Source organism: Halichoeres trimaculatus, unplaced genomic scaffold, assembly GCF_033239565.1.
Source record: "Halichoeres trimaculatus isolate MK-OKI-2021-1 unplaced genomic scaffold, fHalTri1.1 fHalTri1_scaffold_21, whole genome shotgun sequence".
In the NCBI taxonomy this organism is placed as follows: Eukaryota; Metazoa; Chordata; class Actinopteri; order Labriformes; family Labridae; genus Halichoeres; species Halichoeres trimaculatus.
The window spans coordinates 7,298,287-7,323,026 of NW_027437199.1; the positions used below are offsets into that span (position 1 = coordinate 7,298,287).

The window sequence follows — 24,740 nt, forward strand, 5'->3', positions numbered from 1 at the left end:
GACCTTGTATCCAGTTATATAAAGGTATAAAAACTAGGAGGGTTTGAGTCTGACAGGCAGCAGCGTCACATGTCCTCTCAGCTGTCCAGCAGGTTGTCCAATCCTCCGTTCTCCACTTCATGTTTGTCCTCCACCTGGAAACAGGAAGTCTAAACTTAAACACCACCAAACTACTTCATATTGGGATTTTATAAATGAATTTTTAATTTGAGTCTCACCTTGGCCTCAGGTGTGTCAGACGCTGCAAGCTCTGGAGTGGAGTCATAAACTGGGTTAGAGATGTACCGATTCCCGTTGACAGGGGGCGGAGCTTCTTCTTCCTCCTCTGCTTCTGCTTCATCCTCCTGGGAGCATCAAGGGTCAAAGGTCAGCACTGGGTATTGTCGTGAAACAAAAAAAAAAGATCTAGTGCTACGACGATTCGCTCTGACCTTAAAGTAGTGAAACATGAATGGTTTGGTTTTCTGGGTGTAAAAGTTGTATCCGACAAAGACGACTGCAGCCACCAGGATGATCAGAACCACGACTCCAACGCCAAGCCCCGCCTTATGAGCCACCTGCATTTGCATCTGAGCAATCACACATAGGGTTAAAGGTCAAAGAGTGGGAACGCTGGGGTATGAGTACAATCATCATTTATTCAAAATCTATTACACTAGTTCGTTAGCATAAACAATAAATACTGTGTTTGATGATATAACTCACTTCTGGGCGAGGAGGCGGGGCTTTCAGTGGTCCCTGGAGAACATGTATGACCCCATTTGAAGCCCGGATGTCGGAGTCGGTGATAAAGCGATCGTTGATGTAGCGTGAAGACTGAAAAGATAGAAGTTAAAATTCTTTATTTGAAAACTTTTAAACATAAGATCCAGAATTTCTATGATATTTACAGCAAAAAAAAAAAAACAAAAAACAAGAAAATCCTGCACTGTTGGAGTTTGATTAGCAAGACTCACAGCCATTTACAGTTATTTGCTTTTGATTCATTTCATTTGTTCTCTACTTTGGATAAAAATCAGGTAGACTCCTGTTCAACAAGAAGCTCTGAAGTTAGTGTTAGTGTCGCCCCCTTGTGTTTAGAACCAGTATTAAACAGACCAGAGTCGATGGGTTCAGAAGATCAGCAACTCCAAGTACAGTCAGGCTGCCAACACGAGTCCTGATCCGACTGCCGTTTTTCAGGTGCGCCACAAGAAGAGCCTGACCCTCGGAGAGGTGGAACTCAATATCCCGCATGGACAGAGTCTGGAGGAGGAGACAAGGTTTTAAAGTTGTGCAGCTTCATTTTAGTTAAATCGTCATGTTGTGAGTAGGGATGGGTACCGCATTAGGAACTTTTATAGGTACTGACTAAATTCTGTCTGAGTATTGAATCACGTAAAATCACAGGTATCCAAACGCATCCTTGTGACTGTGAGAGACTGGAAAGTGATTTTCCCTGCTGTACATAAACACAGCATTGCAAGGTTATACATCGAAGAATGATGTGTTAGACTGAGAAACTTTGAGATTTTATTATTAAACAAATTTATATGTATTACCAAAAAAAACACACACAAAAGTACCACAAATTGGTACTGTTGAGTACCAATTTTTTCTAATTGTGAGGTAGGTTACTCAGCAGACACTCACCTGGTTGTCCGGCAGGCCGTTGTTGTCGGGTACAAAGAGAGTTGACTGGACTGTGATGTTACTGAGGCGCTTCATAAACTGTCTTCCTGATTCGGACGCCTGAGACGAGTTCAGGATTTGCTGAGGATGGAAAGATTAGAAGAAATGCCTTCATCAAAAATCATGATCAACCAGTGATGTTTTGTTTCTTTGCAGCAGATGCTTTCAGATACTGAAGCTGATGGCTAAAAGAAGTGAAACAAAGCTGAAAATGAAGAAATGTGAAACAATAAAAAAAGTAGAAGAAGTTGTTTTTTTATGTCTGTGGAGTGGAGTTTGTGGATCTTATGGCAGTTTTTCAGAAGATTTCTTCAGTCTCATCAACTGCTTGTGCACTCTGACAGATCATGCCAAAACTGTGATATCTCAAAAACCTGTGAAATATATTCAATATTTAAATCAAACACAAATAATTGATGGATAAGTGAACATTTTAAAGCAAAAATGAAGTTTGTGTGTATGTATGCTGATGTTTCAGCATCTTAAAGTCAAAGCAGTTACAGCAGAAATTGAGTTGTCAATTTCAATGGGAAAGATTTTGTTACCAAAAATGAATAAATCAATAAGTTAAAAGGTTAGAGATGTGACATGTCATAAAACACAACCCCTGAAGAAGCAGAACAGTTTTAAACTTCAACAGTGAAAATCAGACACAATTTGAAGGAGAAGAAAGCCAAAAAAATGTACACAAGAATAAGCAGAAGAGACTCACTGTGAGGAAGTTTGAGAAGTTGGGGTTGGATCGGAGGACCTGCAGTAAGTTTCCGACACAGCTGAGACCGTCTCCTATGTATCCTGGCTTACACTCACACTTCACCTCTGAAACAAAGAGGCGCTTTACTCATGTCCTCAGATTATTCATAACTATCTAAGAGTAACTTGCACTTGACTGACTGTGTGATTATTTTTCTTGTTAACCTCTTGGTGGTTGGACATTCTTACCTTTTATCCTAAAGCAAAAGGTGTCCCAAGTCTCACTCAGGTTTTTCCGGGTACCATAGTCCACTATGCCCACATGTCCAAATCCACACTGAGGGCTTGAGAAGGTGGTTGGGTACCCAACACGTGCCTGGTCCAACCAGCCGGCAGCACACATATTCAAACCCCCCTGCAAGATTTTTTTTAAAACAAACAGCAGACAGCAAGAAGTTAGTCTGAGTTCATCTTTGTCAAGTGTTGAATGTTGCATTCACTGACCTGCTGAGCGTAGGATAGCTGAGTGTATGTAGCCAGGCTGCCTCCCCCTGCAGTGCAGGCCTGCTGAGCTTCACTGTAGCTCAGCTTGTACTGACCTTTAGCTGAGCGGTAGTGAAAGACTCCTAATGTTGCATCTACAAACAAACACAAGGGTTCATTCATATCTTCAAAAAACTTAAGAGTTTAAAAAATCTTTTTTAAATAATTTATTCAGATACCTTCAAAGTGCAGATCTGTACATTTAGCATCCTGATGACATTGTCCATTGTCTTGAAGGCAGCGACTGACTGGCAGCTGTTTGACCTCACAGGTGACGCCATCCCCGATGTACCTGTCCTTACAGGTGCACTTTTTCTTCCCCTGTACAAACAGGAAGTCACCGGTTTCTCAGTCACACAACTGTGATGCTGACATCTGGAGTAAGAAACTTGACTGTCCCTACCGGAGCTGTCATGGTGCAGGTGGCGTGCTCGTGGCAGCCCCCGTTGTCCGCAGAGACGCAGGGGTCTATGGGTAAACAGGTGAAGCCGTCCCCCTGGTGGTTTTTGGGGCAGGTGCAGGTCACCTTCTCTCCTGACTGAGAACATTTTGCTCCTTTGGCGCAGCCGCCGTTCCATATCTTGCACATATTCTCCGCTGCAGAAGCAGAAACAGACACTGTGACGACCGACATGTATGATACGTTGCTTTTAAGAAATAAAGTGAACTTCGGATTCGTACCTGTACAGGTGAAACCGTCGCCTTCATAATATGGTCTACAGACACACATGTTGTTCTCCCGACAAACGCCTTTTGGAGAGCAGGGCGGAGAGCACACCAAAACCTCAGCTGTAAACACACACATACATCAGACTCGGTGTGCACACTGAGAGTGAACATCGTCCTTGTGAAATGACCTTGAACTCACCTTGTTTTGTCTCACAGCGCTCTCCAGTCCAGCCAGCCTCACAGAAACACGCACCAGTCCCTTTACGGCCCTGGTCACATGACCCATGTTCTGAACAGTTACAGGCTGAGAAAAAGGAAACAAACAGTCAGTAACCACAGACGCATCAACAGGAAACTGTGGGCCTGCTGCTCACCTTTACAGCGACCTCCATAGAACCCTTCACTGCACTGCTCACAGGCCACGCCCCCAAAACCAGCCTCACAGGTGCAGGTGCCGTTTCCAAGATGACCTTCATCACACTTGCCCCGGCCACTGCAGGGGGAGCTGCTGCCACCAGGACAGGCTGCACAGAGACACGAAGACAGGGTGAGTCAACAAGCTCACCTTTTTATTCCTTCATTTCAGTTTAAGGTTAAAGTTGGTCCATTAGGATGAAATGCTTTAACTCTTTTCTGACCAAAATGTTTCTGTCAGCAAACCGAGCATCAGAATGGGGAAGAAAGGTGAATTAAGGGACTTTGATCGTGGCATGGTTGTTGGTCTGAGTATTTCAGAAACTGCTGATCTACTGGGATTTTAACCCACAACCATCTCTAGGGTTTACAGAGAATGGTCCCAAAAAGAGGAAATACCCAGTGAGCAGCAGTTCTGTGGGCCAAAATGCCTTGTTGATGCCAGAGGTCAGAGGAGAATGGACAGACTGGTTGGAGCTGATAGAAAGGCAACAGTAACTCAAATAACCACTGGTTACAACCGAGGTCTGCAGAAGAGCATCTCTGAACACACAACACGTCCAACCTTGAGGCAGATGGGCTACAGCAGCAGAGGACCACACCGGGTGACCCTCCTGTCAGCTAAGAACAGGAAACTGAGGCTACAATTCACACAGCAACACCAAAACTGGACAATAGAAGATTGGAAAAACGTTGCCTGGTCTGATGAGTCTGGATTTCTGCTCCACATTCAGATGGTAGGGTCAGAATTTGGCGTCAACAACATGAAAGCATGGATCCATCCTGCCTTGTATCAACGGTTCAGGCTGCTGCTGGTGGTGTAATGGTGTGGGGGATATTTTCTTGGCTCACTTTGGGCCCCTTGGTACCAACTGAGCATGGTTTAAAGTCCACAGCCTACCTGAGTATTGTTGCTGACCATGTCCATCCCTTTATGAGCACAGTGTACCCATCTTCTGATGGCTACTTCCAGCAGGATAACGCTCCATGTCATAAAGCTGGGATCATCTCAGACTGGTTTCCTCAACATGACAATGAGTTCCCTGTACTCAAATGTCCTCCACAGTCCCCAGATCTCAATCTAATAGAGCACCTTTGGGATGTGGTGGAACGAGAGATTCTCATCATGGATGTTCAGCTGACAAATCAGCAGCAACTGTGTGACGCTATCATGTCAATATGGACCAAACTTTCAGAGGAGTGTTTCTAGTACCTTGTTAAATCTATGCTATGAGGGATTAAGGCAGTTCTGAAGGCAAAAGGGGGTCCAACCTGGTGTGGCAGCAAGGTGTTCCTAATAAAGTGTAAATAGGTATGCTGTGGACATGCAGTTGATCTGCAGTTAACATGACGTGTTTGGTTGTGGACATATGCAGACACAATTTCGAAATGTTATTGAGATGTTAGTAATATGTCGCCTTCATGCAAGGGACATTTTTGTCATTTTTGTGGACACTTTTGGACTTTTTTTTTCCTGTTATCCTCTCACCCATACAGTCTCGTCCATAGTAACCAGCACAACACTTTGGTTTCCTGAAGGTGAAAGTGCAGAGGGAACGGCAGCCTGTGTTTTTGGAAACATATACAATCGGCAGGTCGCACTTCTTGACCTCCTGAGGATGAAAGACAGACACACATCAGACAGGACTTTAACAGAGGCAGAAATGTGGCAGATAGAGCTGGTATATTAAAAAAAGAAGAGCACTCTAACCTTTAATTTAGATCCTTTTGGACAGACATAGCCAGGAACAGAGCACTGTCCACAGGCCAACTACCACAGAAGAAGAAGACGTTATTGAAGGTGTACATCTTCTCAAGAGAGGAGTTAATGAAATTTACTTTGAAATGACATCAAGAACAACAACTTTTTAATTTGGTTTGTCTTTTAAATCTATCAGCTGGCTTTACATGAATCACCTCAAGGTCAAGAGTTGTCTGTTCGGTGCAGTGTCCTCCGAGGCTGGGTGGAGTGAGCAGGCAGTCGATCCCATAGGCAATCCCAGTCTTGAATGCCAGATGTCTCTGAATGATCCGGCACTTTCCATCATTGACAAAAATTTCTCCCTGTGCACACACGGCAAACCACATCATCAAGGAAACTCTTCATCTTTGGTGTTTGAATCTGTCTCTCCTGTTCTTACAATTTCATCCTTCCCCCCACAGCTGAAGGACAGCGAGGAGCCCTGCAAAGTCTTAGGCTGGTTCAGGTAGATCAGCCTTTCAGCGTAGGTCTGAAAAGACAGAACACAACTGTAAATGCCATGACTGAAAAGTTCCCCCCCTGGTGGCCACTGGAGTTCACGTTTGTATGTTTCCCACCTTCTGGGAATGCAGGATGTGGAACTTCAAGTACTCTTGCAGCTGAGCTCGGTTGTCTCGGTGGAACAGGAAGTCCTTCTGCTCCTGTGGCAGAGAAGCCATGGCACTGTCTGAGGGCAGGAAGATTGTCACCGGCTGGTTCAAGGTGTTTCCCACCAGGTCCATCACACCTGAGTCCTAAACCACAAGCACACAAAGAAGACAACTGTTAAGAAGTTGTTAGAGCAAGTCAATCATAGCTGTGTGTGTGTGTACTGTTATTCGTGAAAGAAAAAACCTGATCCTCATACCTCCATCAATCTGTAGAAGGTTTTATACCCGTGAAGTTCAGCCACTTCACTCAGATTCATCTGAGATCAATAAAATAGACGAAAATTCATCAGATGATTATTTAGTAAATCGTCACTTTGCCTTTGAATCTAAAACTGATGAACTCATCAACCAGAAACTGTACCCAGGACCTACAGGAGGGACTTTTGTGTTGTCGGTACTGAGCGAGAACAGAATCCTGTCGGTCTCATAGAAGATGCCATTGGAGCAGACATCGTGGCTGTGTGTCACATTGGCCTCATTGATGAAGATGCTACCCTGAAAACATCCGGCATACAAACAAAATGCCTCATAATCAGAAGACACACGACCATTATTGATGTCTTCCCCAGAACAGCTGATAAAATGTCTTTAACCCCAAATTTATCGGTAAAAAATTGGTCACCTGGCTTGACCTGGTGGTCAGGCGGATCCCAGACAGAGTTGTCAGGTTTCGTGGTTGGCTCAGGTCAGTGGGCAGCAGAGTGTGACACCCGACGATGAAGCTACGCATGATGTTGAAACCTTTTTCTCTGTTTTTATCTGGTGAAAGTAAATTTAACTGAAAAAAACAAAAACACAAACGGTCAGACAGAAACAGCTCCTGCTAGCTCCTGCTAGTCCCTGTTAGCATTACTGCCAGCTCTTGTAAGTTCCTGTTAGGTGTGTTTTTATTCAGTGACAGCTTTATCTCAGCACGTTAGCATGCTAGCTTATCAGATACATTTAATAAGCTAGTTTAAAAAACGGTCCGCAAAGTTAGCCTGTTAGCTGGTGGAAGCTCCAGTATCCTGTTAGCTCCTCCTGATAGTTTTTGTGAGCTCCTTAAGTTCTCATTAGTGATTGTTAGGTTTTGTTAGCTTCTTTTGATCTGGTTAGTTCCTGTTAGCTTAAGTTGGTTCTTGAGAGCTTCCTTTGATCTTGATAGTGACCGTTAGCTTCCTTATCTCTTTTTAGCTACTGTTACCTCATGTTAGTTCCGACCAGCTCCTGTTAACTCTTGCTAGTTCCTGTTATTCCTCATGAACTCATGTAAGTGTTAGCTCCTGTTGGTTCCTTTTAGCTCTTGTTAGTTCATTTAAGCTCTAGCTAGCTCTTGTTAGTTCTTGTAATTCACTCTTTGCTCTTGCTAGTTCCTGTTATTCCTCATGAACTCATGTAAGTGTTAGCTCCTGTTGGTTCCTTTTAGCTCTTGTTAGTTCATTTAAGCTCTAGCTAGCTCTTGTTAGTTCTTGTAATTCACTCTTTGCTCTTGCTAGTTCCTGTTTCTCATCTGCATATGCTAGCCCCTGTTATCTCTTGTTAGTTCCTTTAAGTTGTAGCTAACTCTTCTTAGTTCTTGTCAGTTGCTCCTAGCTCTTGTCAGTTCCTGTTAACTCTTGTTAGTTTATTTAAGCACTAACTAGCTCTTGTTAGTTTTTGTAAGTTGCTCCTAGCTTTTTTCAGTTCCTGTTAGCTTTTGTTATTTTCTTTAAGCTCTAGCTATCTCTTTAGTTTTTGTAAGTTGTTTCTAGCTCTTGTCAGTTTCTGTTAGCTCTTGTTAGTTCATTTAAGCTCTAGCTAGCTCTTGTTAGTTCTTGTAACTCACTCTTTGCTCTTGCTAGTTCCTGTTTCTCATCTGCATATGTTAGCTCCTGTTGGCTCTTGTTAGTTCCTTTAAGCGCTAGCTAGCTCTTGTTAGGTTTTGTAAATTGCTCCCAGCTCTTGTCAGTTCCTGTTAGCTCCTGTTAGTTGATTTAAGCTCTAGCTAGCTCTTGTTAGGTTTTGTTAGCTCTTGTTATTTTTTTAAGCTCTTGCTAGTTCTTTCTAGCTCATGTAAGCCCCTGTCAGCGCTTTCCCATAAGCTACGGTTAGCTCTTGATAGTTTTGTAAGCTCTTACTCGTTCCTGTTTCGTCTGATGAGCTGATGTTAGTTAATGTTAGCCCCTGGTAAATCTTGGCAGCTTCTGTTAGTTCTTGATAGTTCCTGTATTTTGCCAGAGTCATGTGACCTGGAACAGGAAATGAGCTGCTCACCCAGTTGTGTTTTTCTGAGATGGACGCATTGATCGAAGGGGCGAACACGGTGAAAGGTCCTCTACCCATTAGAAAAATGTCTGCACCCTTAAAGAGAAATTTAAAAAGATGATGAGGATAGTCTATTTTTCCTGTAGGTGGCGGCAGAGAGAGTGTGACTCACTAGCAGGCCCATGTAGAAGTCCCTGAGCTTCCTCTTCATCATCTCCTGCAGAAACACGACAGGATAAATGGTTTTAAAACATCATACATCACATTTAGTGTTGTTACTGAGGGTGGAGTCTCTTTCTGCAGCTCACCTTCACCAACGAGCCTGTGCAGGTGAATCCGTCTCCGATGAAGTTGCTGGGACACTTGCAGGTGCGAACACCTGGACCTGTCATGTTACACTTGGCGTAGTCATGACAGCCACCGTTCTTCTAGAAACATCAAATCAGCGATGGAGAAACCAATCAGGTCAGTGAACTAATATTAGCATCAATTGTTGATACTGTGTAGCATGTCAAGTTAGCGTGTATCTGAACTCACCTTTCGACACAGGTTGATCATCTTGCAGTCCTGACCATTACCTGAGTAACCATTTCTGCAGGCACAGGAAGTCTGTGACCACAACAATAAAAGCCTCACTGTGTTAATTTTGAACATAGCAATATCTTAAAGAATAAAACAGTTAAATAACAGATACTAAAATACAAACAAAGACCAAAATCAGTCAGTTTTTACTTTGTTTGGTCCCACGTGAATACACTCTGCATCAGCATGACATCCAGCGTTTCCCTCCAAACAGGGGTTGATCTCTGGGGGAGAAACACAAACATCCTGCAGCACTTGAACACATCACACAGCCGGTTTGAATTCAAATTAAAACAATAGATAAAGAAAAAAGTAAACATACCAACACACACCAAACCATCACCCTTGTAACCGGTGTTACACACACACTCTCTGAGGCCGGGTGATGTCCTTTTACACACGCCATTCTCACTGCAACCGCCGTTATTCGCCGCACACGGATCTATGGCTACACATGGAAAAATAATTTCAAACCAAAGTGTGTGTTTGTTTAGTTGAGCAGGTGCAGGTGTGTGTGTGTGAGGTTGATAAGTTACCCTGACAGAAAGTTCCGTTTCCTTCAAACCCAGCGGCACAGGAACACCACGGACCAGCCGCTCCGATCAAACAGCTGACGAATGAGAGGAAATGTTACAGTGAGAAAGAAAAACTCAGAATTTAAACAGGTTACAAACAAACAAGTCACTCGTGTTAGAGTGTGTGCTGACTGACTTTCCACTGGTGTGACATTTGACTGATCCACACAACTCGTCAGCTTTTGATTCAATCTCTGAAACAAGAAAAACACACACATAACGCAAACATCAACAACTTTTAGGACCAAATCTTGAACCATGTGAGTCTCAGCTTCACTGTAAACAAAAACTTCTTGTCTTACTCTCATCGCAGAGGACGCCTCTCCAACCAACGTCACAGACGCACGTCCCATCTCCTTTGAGTCCTTCATTACAGCGTCCACTTTTACAGCGACAGTCTGCAGGGACACAATGAGGCAGACGTGTGAACGTGGTGCTGTCATGTGTATCACTTGTGTTTTCCAAATCAAATCAGCCATGCCCCCAATTCAGCATAAAAATGAGAGTCCACGTGAAGAAGAGAAGAAAACATATCGGAAACCACATACACACCTATTGAATTAAATATTTGAGATAAACAAACAAATATTTAAAACAAATAAATAGATAAATAGATACAATAAATAAATAAACTACATTAAGCAAAAACAGGGATTACTTTTTTAAATTTATTCATAAGCCAGCTAAAAAAAGAATAAAATAATGATAAAAAATATATATATATTTTTTTGATCTGACTGACATTTAAGATTCCTGAGAAGATGAAGTGAGCTTTAATAAAAGTCAGAATTCTGACATTTAGGTGAATTTTTTAGTGACAAAGTCAGAATTTTGACCTAAGTGTCATTGTAAGAAAATAAAAATAAAAAATTTAACTCATTCTTTTATTAATTTCTCATACTGGTTATCCTGTGCAGGGTCATGGGTGGCTGAAGCCTATGCCAGCTCTCTTAGGGCAGGAGGCGGGGTACACCCTAGGCTGGCCGCCAGTCAGTCACAGGGCTAGATTAAAAATTAATTTTAAAAAATTAACCTGGAAATTCTGACCTCAAGGAGTTTTCAAATTAAAAACAAAACAGTGAGAAAAAGTTATTTGCAAAGGTTAAAGTCAGAATTCTGATTATAAGAGCTGAAAAACATCAGAATCATAAAATTGAAATCAGAATTTTTGTTTAAGAGTTAGAATCCTAAGAAAAAAAAGAGACATTTTTTTCTTTATTATATCTGACATAAAACTTTATATTTTGTAGACAAAATCAGGATTTTCAGGGTGAAAAGTTGGAATTTCATTACGACAGAAAAAAGAAAATCTGCAACTAAAATTCATTTTCTTGTATTCTTTCAAAATATTCTGAGGAAAAAAAGTCACACCAACTCAAATCTTCAAATGCCACGTTAGGTAAATAAATATAAATAAAATAAATAAATGAAATAAAAAAAATGTATATGTAATATTTTTTATGATTATTAGGATTAAATTTTTCTATATCAGATATATCTCAGTTTCTCAGAATTATGAGAATAAAGTCAGAAAAAAAATTCTAGATTTTTTTTTCTTTTTTTGTCGATGTGCACTCATCCTTTTTAAAATTTTTCCGTGTGTATTTTAGAAAATACTTTGTGCTGGGTTTAAGATTGTATTCAGTGTCTGTACCCTGGTCACAGTGGATTCCAAACTTCCCGTCCTCACAGCTCTCACAGGCCGTCCCCTTGAAGCCTTTCAGACACTGACACACTCCAGACCCTGTCACCCCGTCCACACAGCGTCCATTTCCAAAGCAGGGCTGACCCTTCGGCCCGGGACACGACTCACAGTGCTCGCCGAAAAAACCCTCGCAACACTTCCGCTCCTGAGACCCGAAGAAAGTTTTTACAAAACATCAGGAGAATTAATTTTCACAACAACAATAACTATCAAATATAGAAAGAAGGGACGTCTTACAATGCTTTTATGCAGGCAGATAACTCTGCAGCCCATTGCCAGCAGCCGCTCCCCCTCAAACCATCGCTCCCGGGAACATTTTCTCATCTTTGTTGTCATCTGCAAAGAACATGTCTGATCAGAGTATGTTTCCACTGTTATCATATGTTATGAATGTGTTATCTGAGTTGTAAAAGGAACAATAATAGTTTGGTTGATGTCGAGGTTTAAGTCTTACATCTGGCACAGAATTGTTATGACACATTTTGCTTGGAGGGAGAAAACAGTCCACACAGTCCTGAGGAGGAAAAACACACAAAGGTGTGGACCTGCTGATCAGTTTCTGTAATTTAAGCCCTGTTTACTGTCTGTGGATTGACAGTTTAAACTGAAGAGGTTACCGAGGTTTTTGTGTACACGTCCTGGTCACAGCGGTTCCTGTTGATCTGGAGGACGGAGGACAGTCCGTGAATCACGCCGTTACCACTCAGCAGATTAGATGAGTTAATCTGAGCGTTGTTTACAAACAGCTGGAAGAGAAACACATTCAGTCTGGACCTAACCTCAGATGGTTATGTCATCATTTGATCATGCATTAGTCCTGTTTCTGATCCAGACCTTCCCATCTCGGGGAAAGAAGCCCAGCTGAAAAGAGAACCCAAGCATCGTCTCTTTGTACCCCCCAGGCTGCAGATCGGTCTTCAACAGACGCTCTGACGCCACCACATGGTAGCGCGTGGTATTCACATCCTGTTACCAAAAATGACAAATGAGAGATACCAAATCGCTGACTGTGTTTGACTAAACGTTCAACTTGTTCTATCTGTAAGCCGAGGCATACCAAAGCAGTAGCAGACGTTTTCTTCAGATAATCCGAGATGGCGGCGTCTGTTGGAGCAAACACGGTGAACTCACCCGATTGTTCGATCTCATCTGTCAGGTTGTAATCCTGAAAGAAAATCAAAAAATTACACAGAGACCATGAAGCAGACACACTGGTGCTTGAATTTAGTTGTGTGTGAGTCCGTACAGTGAGGTAAGATCTGAAGAGAGAAAATTCTGGCCTCAGAGCGAGAGTCGCTAGCAGACCTTCACTTAGCTTCCTGTCAGGAACCAAAACCTGCAAATGGAGACTTACTTTTAGCGACGTTAGCATCATAAAAACAGTGTACGCATCACTAGCATTGCTTGCCTTAGTGGTATCTTTATCATTTTAAGCACTCTTAGAATTACTGTCGGTCTTAGCATCACTAAAACCATTAGCAATGTTGGCACTGTAAGCATCATTAACATTATTAGCCTTACTGGTAATGTTAGCAACATTAAGACTGTTAGTGAAATTAGCTCTGTTAGTATTGTTAGCATACGTAATTTTGTTATTATGATTAGCATTGTTAGCATCCTTAGCCTGATCATATTTGGACCTTATCGATGAGGTGGATCAGGCCATTGGTAGCTGCGATGTTGGGTGTTGTGATGGTCGCTCCCCCGATGGCTATGAGCTGAGAAAAAAAAGATCTGAATGCCATCATAAAAAAAAAAATACTGAAATATCACCGATATTGAACTAAACTTGACCTAAATAATCAATTTTTTAACTTTCTCTATAAGTTTACCTCATTGGTTTTTGAAACAGGAAGTGTGGTCTTGAGGAGGGAAGTGACAGAGGAGAGGCTACTCAGGTTGGATAGTGGATACACACCTGAGATCATGTGATTTCTGAGACACAGGAGACAACAGAAACAGGAATTGGCTGTTACACATTTTGTTAATCTGAAACTAATCTTGGTCCAGAGACTTCCAGGACAGGATAAGGTTTACGATGTATAACTCTCAGAGTAAATTCATTTAAAAGATTTAATTCACTTTAACATGAAAAAGAAATGGAGCCACCTGACAAGACTCTGCAAGTTCCCTTTCATGGTCCAGAAGTTTTTGTCCTCCAAGGACATTTTGGAGACCGCCTCCGAGGATGGGACCAAGAGGGTCAGGTTCTCATCTGACATAGACCATGACAGACCTGAGTCCTAATAAGTATGAAAAATACACAACAATGTCATGAAAACAACAAAAAAAACCCAGCAAACAATACAACAAAAAAATATGATAACTGCCAAACAACAAGAAAAAAAACACAACATACAGTGAAACTGCAACACACAGCAACAACCACCTCTGATAATAACACAACAATAACCTCATAAACTAAGCACAACATGGACAACGCAACAAGCAAAAAAACATGGACACACGACAAACAACATGAATGACACAACACACAGCAACTAAAGCCTCATTTCTATATTACAATATTGACAATGCAGCAACAAAAACAACACAACATTGCAACAAAGAATCCAAAATAAATTAAGATCCAAGAATGTACAACTCAACCAACAACACCAACACAATACACCACCAACATGCAACACACAATAAAAACAACTCAAACACACAGAACAATAACCATCATCATAACAATACAATCTCAACATCAACTTAAAACAGCACACAGAAACAGCATACAATATTGTCAACATACAAAAAGACAACCATCAAACAGCAATAAAAACACAACATACACCAAAACAACACGCCACAACAAAGCAAGACAACACAATCAAAACATCAACAATCAACAACAAAAACAACATCAAAAGACTCCAGAGCAAAAACATAATAACCCACGACACAGAAGAATACAACAAGCATCTTCTTTCAACAAGTTCAACATAACAACACTGATATAGCACAGCAATCATAACACAAGCTTAATGGTACAATTAGCACGTCGTTGTGTATCGTACTCACAGTGGACCATGCTATGAACTCTTGGGGGTCAGGCAGCACCAACAGTTCCTGAAGGCATCACAAACATAAAGTGAAGTTAGTGGCACGCAGTTTTGACAAAAGTCACTTCTTAGTTCACCTGTTTACTCTCACCTGTCTGACCGAGCCATAACACAGCTTTCCATCCCCGATATAACCCTCGTCACACACACACGTCCATCCAGAGCTCATCAGGTAAAGACAGCTGGCCTGGGGATGGGTTACTCTGGTTACTCTGTGTTTACTTGGTGGTCAGGTTTGATGAAGATAAAGAGTGTTCATCATCCTCACCAGATAATGGCAGCCTCCGTTAGCCGTCACACACTGGTTGACAGCCTCACAGTCCCAGCCTGTCCCTTTGTAGCCCGGCTTACAAGCGCAGTCACTCTGACAGGAAATAAAAACCATAAGGAAGATTGACAGTTATAGTTCTATTAAAATGTTAGACTTCCTGCTTCATCAACTACAGCATCATCATACAAGCAAGTGCATGTCCCAAGAGGTGGTAGAGTCTTTAGGGGTGGGACATATGTTGAATCAACTACCTTCTAATGTGAAGCTGTAACTTGATTGGCTGTTACCTGTCCAGGTCCCACATAGATGCAAGAGGCATTGGTGTGGCAGCCTCCTCTGTCAGGACGCAAACAGTTATTGATTGGCTGGCAGTCATCTCCATCCTCAGTCCACCCACTCAGACACTGACAGGTGTGAGAACCAAGTCCGATCTTTACACATTTAGCCTGTAAGGGGCGCCAAACAAACACAAGCACACAGTAAGTCAGTTAGTAAGCTTAGTCATCAGTGTTGCTAAATCTGCAAATATTGAAAAAAATTATTGAAGAGTTAAATAAAAACCAACATTGACACTGCAGCCACCTCGGAGGGGCGGGGCACAAGGGTCAGACTCAACACAGGTAATCCCGTCTCCTTGGTAGCCAGGTTTACAAACACACCTTGGGGAACACACCACAGGTACGGACATATTATGTACAAAGAAGTCAACACTAACTAGTTTCTTTGCACCAGACTAAATCCCAGTGCTACCCCCTGCTGGTAAGCTGCAATGAAACTGTTCTTCTGAAGTTTGACCTGAAGGGTCCGAACAGGTAAGCTCACCTGGGGGTTGCTTGGCTGAAGTCACAGTCAGCGTGAGCATGACAGAACTGGGCCTGAACGCCACACGCCGCAGTCCTACGATCGCAGAACGGACTGGTGAAACCCATCTGACAAGAGCCCTCTTTACAGCGACCGTCTGAGTCTGGGCGGTTATCACACCGACCGTGCACACAGGGACAGGCTGAGAACACACAGGTAAGGTGAGCTCACATCCCATATTGTGACATCACATGTGATGACATCAGGGCTGAAACTTACTTGTGTCACAGTTTGGTCCGTATTTGTTGGAGTTGGTGCAGTACTGACAGCGAGAACCTCCAAAGTTTGGATTACAGACACAGATTCCACTTCCTATAATCCCATCCTGACACTACACACAATACGCAGGCAACAGAATCAAACACACTTTAACTTCTTTCAGACACAAATAAAAGAAATTACTTAAATACTGAACATGACACAAATTATTATGACAGATGGAAGCATTCCGGGGGAAACAAGGGGGCCTAGAATCGAACCTTGTGGAACTCCACAAGGAGCGTGAATACAAGTCTAAAGGAAGCATGAAACACAGATTAACTCCACTTAAATAAACTTTTTAAAAGAGTCTGCAGGTGTTGAATCTGACCTACCTGACCATGTCCAGAGCAGGGTGTCAAGTGCCCACCTGGACAAGGACTGCAGTCTGGACCGTAGAAACCTTTACAGCATGCTGGAGTCTGAAAAGAGACACAAACACTGAGCATAAAATGAGCGATTTTAATCCTCACCCAACCATAACTCGCATCTTTCATTATTTATAACATTAATCTGTATTAATATCTAAAACATGAAATGTCATCTTATTCTGTTGTTTTGTGTTTACCGTGACTGTTGTGTTACAGAGTGGCGAGCAGCCTGTGCTTGGGATCCTGATAAGTGATTTTCCATGGGACAGAGTGTACAGACATCCGATTGTGGAGCCCTAAGCAGCACACAGAGGTGTCATGATGTTTCTGAGGAAAGACACCAAGTCTAGGAAATTAAACACAGAGAAACTTAACAGAGTGAGAGGTCTTACTGTAAATACTCCAGACGAGCACCCATTCCGGACTTTGGAGCAGCTCCCACATTCACCCTGAAACACGACATAAACACTGTTATCGATCATAACTCAGACACAGATACACCTTTTGAATTTTAGACAGTGCTGTTAATGAGATCATTGAAATAACAAGTACAAAAAACAGTGTATAAGGGCATTGTTGTGTGTAGATTATAATTAAAGTTTATCTTTCATTGCATCCTCCTTTCGCAGCCACAGACTGTATATGGTAGTGGGTAGGACCAAGTTTGAACATGCAATGTCACTAGCCTACACCCAATACAAGTTAACAAAAAGTCCTCAAACACTTGTCCGTTTCTTGTTGTTTTTTTCACCTCTTTTTTGTCATTTTTGCATTTGGAGTGGATCCTTACTTTGTATGTTTCATTTGTTGGTCATGGACACCAAACTGGTTTTGTCTTCAGTGTTTCTTTTTTTTTTTTTGCTGTTTTTTGCTCCTGAGTTTGTCTGGAGATCCCACATATAACCATGGCCATGTTGTTTACACGTGAAATCAGCTGTTAGCAGCCTTTAGCATGTCAATGCTAACTGGTGCAAGGCCAGATGTTTCCCACAAGGTGAGGAAAAGGAGGTGAGGATGACGCGCTGGTTCTCAGGTGTGAGCTAAGAAGTGACGACATCGACCTGTTCTTCCATCCATCGTTACTGGGAAGGTAAGATCTATCTCCAGTAAGATGGACAAGCTAGCTATGCTAACCCAGCAACAGAGGGAATACTAGAAGGCAGAGTATCATATGTTCACAGACATGACTAACAGAGCTAACAACAGACACCAACGCCACATCGGAGGATATTCTATTCTATTCTATTCTATTCTATTCTATTCTATTCCATTAACTGTGATTAATCAAATCTTATTAATCTCTGATTAATACGATTTTTTTCTACCACCACTACCAACTACATTTAAACTGGAAAACCTGTTTCTCATGTCAAATATTGATATGCGATTAAAATGAAATCTGGGCGCAAGCTCACCTTGATGATTTTGGTCTCGTTGATGTCACACCTGTGTGGCAACACAGGTTGGATAGAGAGTGGAGTTAAAACTTGATCTATAACATACAGGCGTCCATTTTTAGCTTCCACGTCTGCCTCCAACACAGCTGCACTGTCAACAAATATTTGACCCTGAAACATGAAGACACAGAAATAATGAACAAGTCTATTATTAAGACTTTCGTCAGAGAGTTGGTGTTTAAGTAGCTTTGATGAATCAAAGCAAGCTTTGGTGTCAACATGTCTTGACAACATGTCTCCGGGATAAAGAGGTGCTGAAAAGACCACACTCACATTTTCAGTAACGTTGATGCTCAGAACCTGATTGGCCATCGTTGTGATCCTGGGGCTGGACACAGCATTGAAGACCTCCAGCTTTCAGCCAGAAGAGACATCATTAGAGATCTGTCTGTCATTACACCTTGATCAAAGCACACTGTGTGATACTGACCGTGGTGGATGGGACCAGATGGTTCCTCAGAAACTCCAGCAGCTTGTTGTGACCCTGCAGGTTCACAGTTTAGCCTCTGGATCAGTCAAGTTCTACGTTTAACATTTTAAGAATGACAAAATCTTGGTTTTTGATTGGTTTTGACCTCATCACTCTGTAGGTACTGCAGGTGTCCATCAGTCATTTTGCTGAAGGCGGAGCTGGTGGGAGCGAAGACTGTGATTGGACCAGGACCATCCAGGATTGAGGTCAGGTCGGCTTTCTGCTCAGGAGACAGTTTAACGTCAGAGATAGCATGATAAGAACTAGAATGTACAATATTAAACCTGAAATATAGAATCTTTGATTTTCACCTCCAGTAAAGACTTGAATGTGTCGAATTTTCCGTAGTCAGAGATGATTTTCAGCAAGTTCTCCTGATAGAAAAGCAGAGCAATCAGTGAATGGCAGGCTAACATAAAAACATCACCATACACATTAGTCGAGTGTGTACCTGAGTGTCACTGGCCACAGTGGCAGAAACACTGTCCATCAGTTTGCTAATGATGTGGATCATCCCGTTGGACGCCAACAGGTCAGATTTCAGGATCACTCCTTTCTTCCTGCTGCCATGAAGACGGATTTTAGTCTGAGAGTTCTGAAAAGAAAAACACAGAGAAGAACATTCAGAAGGATACTTGTGAGGTTTACGATCTGATAAGTTACTGTTATTATTAACTAAAGAAAACATACTCCTCCTGAGGAGTCTGTCTCTGCTGATTTTCCAGTGAGAGTGTAAAACACGTCTGTTTTCTTCAGAGAGCTGAACGGCATCGCTCCAGCAACCAGGTGTAACTTACAGAGGTACTTAGCTGCGGGACTCCCAGGTAACATCTGGTCAACAAACCAAGATATACATCAGTTTCAGATTGAAGTCGTACATTCGATTATGCAATCAACAGGAGTGTATTTTTATGTGTCTCTCAGATGAACCTTCAAAATAAAAGTTCTTCAGAGCCAACAGGAAAAGTAGTGTGAATGTTTCAGGATTGAAAAAAAACTGAAGACATTCTAAGTGACATTAAGTCTTTTATGTAGTTTCTGATTGGTTCTTACCAAAAGTCCTCTAAAACCACTATTGATCGGGACAAAAAGGGTGAACGGTCCCAAATTCTGCAGAGGCCACGACACAGAACCTTAAAAAGTAAACAAACATGATGAATGTATAGCATGAGCAAGGAGAACAAATATTAATTTTATTAATCAGAAAGAGCAAAAAGTTTGATAAGGCTCAAAAGTGGTGTGTGTTGTGTCATTGGGTTAAATCACACTGTTTGTAAAAGTAGTATGGTCAGTATCTCTAGCATTAAGTATCCTTCTGTTTATGCTAGCCTATGTTAGCACCATTCTGAATATCAGAGTTGTTAAAAGATGCCAATGCACCAAGAACACGAGCTAGTTTAATCAGCCCTAATATGGCCATATATGGATTAGAGGGTGGAGCTACAGAGTAGCAAAGAAAATGGGGGTTGATGTCATGGAAGCTACACCCACTTACATTATATTTCAGAGCAGAGCTTAACTTATAGCTCACTTAGCTTAGCATAACATCAAGAAACAGGAAAAAGCTAGCCTGACTCTTTATTACTAAAGCTAAATTATTTGACTTACCAAACAACGAGATAGCTTTGCTCAGCTGACCCCTCCACTCTCCCTTAGGGTCTGTGTTCAGACTGTTCAGGCGCTGGATGATGTTCCCATAACACGTTTGACCGTTACCATAGTAACCCTCCAGACAGGTGCATCTAAGGAGAAGAGGGACAGGTAAGATTTGTTATAAGGCTATAACACCTTTCCATTGGGTGGAGACTGAGAATAAGAGACTGACTCGACTTGTCCGGGCGCCACGGTGGTACAGTTGGCGTTTTCATCGCAAGAACCAGGTCGGCACGCCTCCTTCAGGGTACAGCTGCCGTCAGACAGTTGCTCGAAACCAGGTAGACACTCGCAGTGAGACTGAACAAGGCAAGTGCAAACAGGGATAGGATACCTGAATCTCTGCTGCCCCCTATAGGCTTCTCGGGTTATTACAGATATTAACACATCAGATGATACATGGGGAAACAAGCTTGATCTGATCTTGACTCATATGATCCTGATTTTGACCCTGCTCCCCGTGTTTTAGTACCTTTCCTGGTCCGTCGTAGACACATCTCGCTGACCCGGGAGAGCAGCCTCCCTGTTTGGTCTGGCATGGGTCGATGGCCATGCAGACCCGTCCATCCCCGGTGTAGCCCTCTTTACAGGCACACAGGTGCTGGTTGGGACCCGAGTGGATGCAAGTGGCTTGGGCGTGACAGACTCGCTGAAGACATGGATTTATGGCTGTTGAGACAAGGTTTAAAAGACAAATATAACAGAAACCACATCCTCTCAGAGGTGTTTGATTGGACAGATTATCTCAGTTGTAAATCAGACAGAAACAAAGTAACACTCAGTTTTAAAAGGATCAGATTTCCTCACACAGACACTGAGCTCCAGACATCTGGTACCCGGGCATACACTGACACATCAGCTCTCCTGTCAGAGCGTCTTCCATACAGCGAGAGTTCTGCTGACACCTGAGAGATGCACACTCAGGTAACTCTGAAAACACAGGTAACATTTTATCAATATCCCATCCTCTGCAGACAGTAAGACAGCGTCTGTATCTACATTTCAACCTCCGAAAATGTGCAGTAAAGATGGAGCACACACATACTGACCCTGGTCACATTTTAGACCTTTATATCCAGAGAAACAGGTGCAGGAACCAGAACCTGTCAGACCAGAGTCACACAGGCCGTGCACACAGGAACACACTGCACACAGAGAAAAACAGGGAAAACTTCAATGTGTGAAAGAATTTTGTGAAGATGCAAACTTTTTTTTTAAACTCACCTGAGCTGCATGAGGGACCATATCGACCAGGTGCACAAAGCTCACACGCTGTACCTGCAAAACCCTCCTGCAACACACCCACTCACACATTAAGTCATGGCTGTGATTGTGAGAATCCATTTGTAACAAAAAGCAAATTTGTGTGTTTGTGATGTACCTGACAGCTGCAGGTCCCGTTCCCTCCAAGTCCATCAGAGCAGGTTCCTCTGCCACTGCAGGGCTTGCTTGCCTGGTCAGGACACTCTGAAACACACACAGGAAACAGTCAGTGGAGCAGTGTTTCCATGTTTTTTTTTTCCTCTCTGACAGGAAACAGATCATCCTTCCTCTCTCTGATCTCTGCTTGTCATCACTTTGAGTCCAGCTCTGCTTTCCCCTCTCTCAGAACAAAGACCTGGACTGTCCCAACATACCAAGTGTCAGTGTCAGCCTCCAGTCTTGGAGAATGCAGAAAAATGGAAGCCCCCAAAATGCAGTTCCACAAATTTCCACTGGGGGTTGTACAAATCAGCGTCCCCTCAGAGCAACGCTCTAAGTGTCAGCACTTTTTTGTCCTGCTGACTGAGAATCAGCAGAGAGGAAGGAAGGAAGTCCTGGATCCTGCAGGACTGATCCATATCCTGCAGGACTGATCATGTGACTCAGCTCACCTGAATTTGACCTAAAAGTTTCTTCTGTCTGATTCACTCACATTAAAAATAGACCATTAATTCTACATCATATTTTCCATTATTTTAAAATTGAAAACCTGCTCTCCAGAGGAAAAAAAACCCACTTATGGGAAAGGACACAGATTTCAAATCAAACCCTGACCAATGCTGATAACATTAAAAAATCTTGGGATAAAAAGATTTAAAACCTCATTCCTTCTTTCCAGAGGTGGATCCTGATTATTTTATATTAACACAAGCTCACCATTGCAGTCTGGACCCCAGAAACCAGGACAGCAGCTCTTCACCTCCATTTCTTTGCTACACTCGAAGGAGCAGCCGCTAATGGGTATCTTCATACTGGACGTACGGATGTAATAGCTGCAAAGATGTTATCAAAATAAGTGACTATGTTTAAACATCTTCAGGGTTCACTCGTTGTTTACATTCCTTCATGTTAGTGTTCATGTTTAAAACTGTTAACATAATACATTTTACAAAGTCTTTTATTTTGAAAGGGAGAATGTTTCATACTTGCAGTCTTTGGCGTTGGATCGGAGAGTCCGTTTGTATCCTGATGGACATGGGATCAACAGGCTGATGCCGCAAGAGTGACACGCTGTCCGAGTCCTTAACACAGTCAAGTTGGAGCAGAAGTTCTGAACAAATAAACAAAATAAACAAATAAACAAAACAAAATGAAACACTTATTGTTTCATAAGCTATAAATAACTCTGCTCTCAGTTTTGCTTGCTTATACTTAATGCTGCTAATGCAAAAAGCTTTTGACGAATGTGAGAGCAGTGAACATACAAAAAACATCGGCCAATATCTGTCGATGGATATTACAGATTTATAATCCCCCGGACCAACCCATCAGAACCACCAGGATCAATTATTTTCGGGCACATCAATGTAATCAGAATCACCAGAGCAATTAGAAAAATCAAAATGATCAAGACCGCCAAGGCCGCCAGACACAGAAACCATCTGGAACATCATGAACAGTTAAGGTTCATAGGAACCATCAGAAGAACTTGAACATTAAAACCATCAGGACAAAAGGGATCATCAAAAAAGAAATAGTCAAACCATCAGAACCAACAGAACCTGTGAGATAATCAGAACTATCAGGGACATGAGAAGATTAAGATTAATTACAACTATCAAGACCAGGGTTGTCCAATTTGGGCCCCACGAGCCAAAGTTGGCCTGTGACCGTTTTTATTCGGCCTGCTGCCCATGTTTGAATTTTTATCACATATAATTTTTAAATTGATGAAAATACAGTAGTCATTCATGGGGAAAAAAAGGCCTAAAGCAGGTGTTCAGTTTTATTACTATTTCTTATTTAAAAGGATGGAAAATGCACTATTTTTGTTTCAAAGGAGCATGCTGTGTCCCCTGTTGTTTCCGTGATATTGCTAAATGTCTTTGAGGACATAGGCCTAGTATTTGTACCATGTGGATGTTCAGTAACTATATGAAATAAATAACTTTAAATAGCTTTGTGAGACACAGTAAAGAAAAGTGTTTTCATTTTCAAAATTACTTGTATGAGCATTGATTTTGCTCAACTATGCAAAGTCATATAATTATTTCTGAGAGGATCATCACAGCCATGGTGAACATGAAAACAACCAGAAATATCAGGAGTAGTAAAACCCAATATCAAGACCATCAGAACTCTTCAGGACAAAAAGACCAACAAGACAATCTGGTCGATACATCAGGGACGTTAGAACAGATGAAAACTCTCTGAACATCAGAACTTTTGAAAACATCAGGAACTTGAGAGATGTGACGGGCACTCGGTGTGTGGACTAGAGTGTAAACAGGAAGTGAGCGTAATAACTGTGCAATCAGCTTTATCTGATCCACCCTGGAAACACACTGAAACACAAACACAGGCCCTGGAAAAGCCTGGAGTCAAACACACCATGTTCGTTCAAAATGTAAAATCTTACTTAACTGAAGAGCTGTGTCCATAACTTAGGGTTCACGTCAATGATTGTAAAGATTCTTCTGATCAAAGCCCATTTTGATAAATCACAGACAGCAGGTGGTGGTATGAAAAGGAGTGAGTAAAGAGTTTGTACCTGTTGTGATACAGCAGAGGTCATCTTCACCTCCATCATCACCATCATCATCATCATCAGAGGGACAAACAGCAGCTTCAGTCTCCACGCCATGACCCCTGTCCTCTCAGCTAGTCTCTACTAGCTCTGTCCCAGTCCGTCCTGCTTTTCACGACTCCATCTCCCCTCCTCCTCCTCCTCCTCCTCCTGTCCCCACTCTGTTTCCTGAATCCCTGTTGCTGATTCAGGTGATTCTTACTCACAGACTCTGTTAGAAGTTTGATTTATTCTGTTTTTCTTTCATAGATCAAAAGAAAGAAAAAAATATGAGTGTGAGGTCAGATCAGAGAATGCTTCCTGTACATGAAGTAAAAGTCACTGAGATATAAACAGTGTAATAAATTTATATATTGTGATGATTCATACATATATGTGACACTTACCTTTGATATACACATAGGAATAGACACACACTTCATGTAACATATGCCTTACATCATTCTTTCACACACATTTTGTACATTCAATGCATCTTATTATTATAGTATTTAATACACACACTGATTCCTGACTGATTCATGGTACATGTACATTGTGTGCATATGTGTGTGTGTGTGTGTGTGTGTGTTATCAGCTTTGTGTGATGACTGAGCAGAAAGTTCCAGGAAAGAGAAAAAAACGACTCCAGGATTTCCTGCTATTCACACACACACACAGACACACACACACATACAAAGTGCTGAATGGCACGATCAACAGAGCTGGTTGTAAAACCATGTATTACATGTTTTACAAAATCACCTTAAGTTCTTCAATTTACAGAAATGTATCAAATCATGTGAATATAAATCAGTCTCAGACTGTCCGTTAAAATGTTGTTATATGAATGG

The 24,740-nt window shown here is 42.0% G+C and overlaps 1 protein-coding gene across 1 annotated transcript; it reads right to left on the reverse strand.

Annotated features, from left to right (window-relative positions):
• stab2 (stabilin 2) lies at positions 1 to 23,977 on the reverse strand. The gene is made up of 69 exons (XM_074698620.1): positions 23,872 to 23,977; positions 22,307 to 22,431; positions 22,038 to 22,153; positions 21,280 to 21,365; positions 21,123 to 21,189; positions 20,948 to 21,043; positions 20,706 to 20,828; positions 20,371 to 20,567; positions 20,071 to 20,198; positions 19,854 to 19,987; positions 19,299 to 19,378; positions 18,936 to 19,076; positions 18,697 to 18,840; positions 18,557 to 18,619; positions 18,349 to 18,465; positions 18,204 to 18,257; positions 18,047 to 18,127; positions 17,732 to 17,884; positions 16,709 to 16,765; positions 16,514 to 16,612; positions 16,281 to 16,367; positions 15,907 to 16,018; positions 15,649 to 15,829; positions 15,392 to 15,485; positions 15,114 to 15,272; positions 14,824 to 14,919; positions 14,647 to 14,742; positions 14,515 to 14,562; positions 13,597 to 13,730; positions 13,320 to 13,422; positions 13,128 to 13,205; positions 12,734 to 12,823; positions 12,545 to 12,652; positions 12,322 to 12,453; positions 12,105 to 12,233; positions 11,942 to 12,001; positions 11,725 to 11,823; positions 11,437 to 11,632; positions 10,085 to 10,180; positions 9,919 to 9,976; positions 9,744 to 9,817; positions 9,530 to 9,655; positions 9,358 to 9,431; positions 9,163 to 9,234; positions 8,934 to 9,053; positions 8,798 to 8,842; positions 8,635 to 8,721; positions 7,025 to 7,180; positions 6,775 to 6,897; positions 6,600 to 6,659; positions 6,310 to 6,486; positions 6,132 to 6,221; positions 5,908 to 6,054; positions 5,702 to 5,761; positions 5,480 to 5,603; positions 3,951 to 4,100; positions 3,776 to 3,880; positions 3,589 to 3,696; positions 3,311 to 3,504; positions 3,087 to 3,228; positions 2,869 to 3,002; positions 2,614 to 2,779; positions 2,384 to 2,490; positions 1,633 to 1,752; positions 1,099 to 1,245; positions 706 to 816; positions 432 to 569; positions 219 to 344; positions 1 to 134 (listed from the first exon to the last, which is right to left on the reverse strand). The coding sequence occupies exons 1-69, from the start codon at positions 23,962 to 23,964 to the stop codon at positions 78 to 80; spliced, it is 7,650 nt and encodes a 2,549-aa protein (XP_074554721.1). The 5' UTR covers positions 23,965 to 23,977; the 3' UTR covers positions 1 to 77.
• Positions 23,978 to 24,740: the final 763 nt, after the last annotated feature.

What these genes read in the sequence shown, in the direction of transcription:
- stab2 (XM_074698620.1), bottom strand. Translation starts at nt 23,964, where the DNA reads ATGGCGTGGAGACTGAAGCTGCTGTTTGTCCCTCTGATGATGATGATG. An exon ending in GTGGGGGGAAGGATGAAATT is followed by an intron (nt 6,055 to 6,131) that starts GTAAGAACAGGA and finishes GTGTGTGCACAG; the next exon opens with GGAGAAATTTTTGTCAATGA. An exon ending in CAAAAGGATCTAAATTAAAG is followed by an intron (nt 5,604 to 5,701) that starts GTTAGAGTGCTC and finishes TTTCATCCTCAG; the next exon opens with GAGGTCAAGAAGTGCGACCT.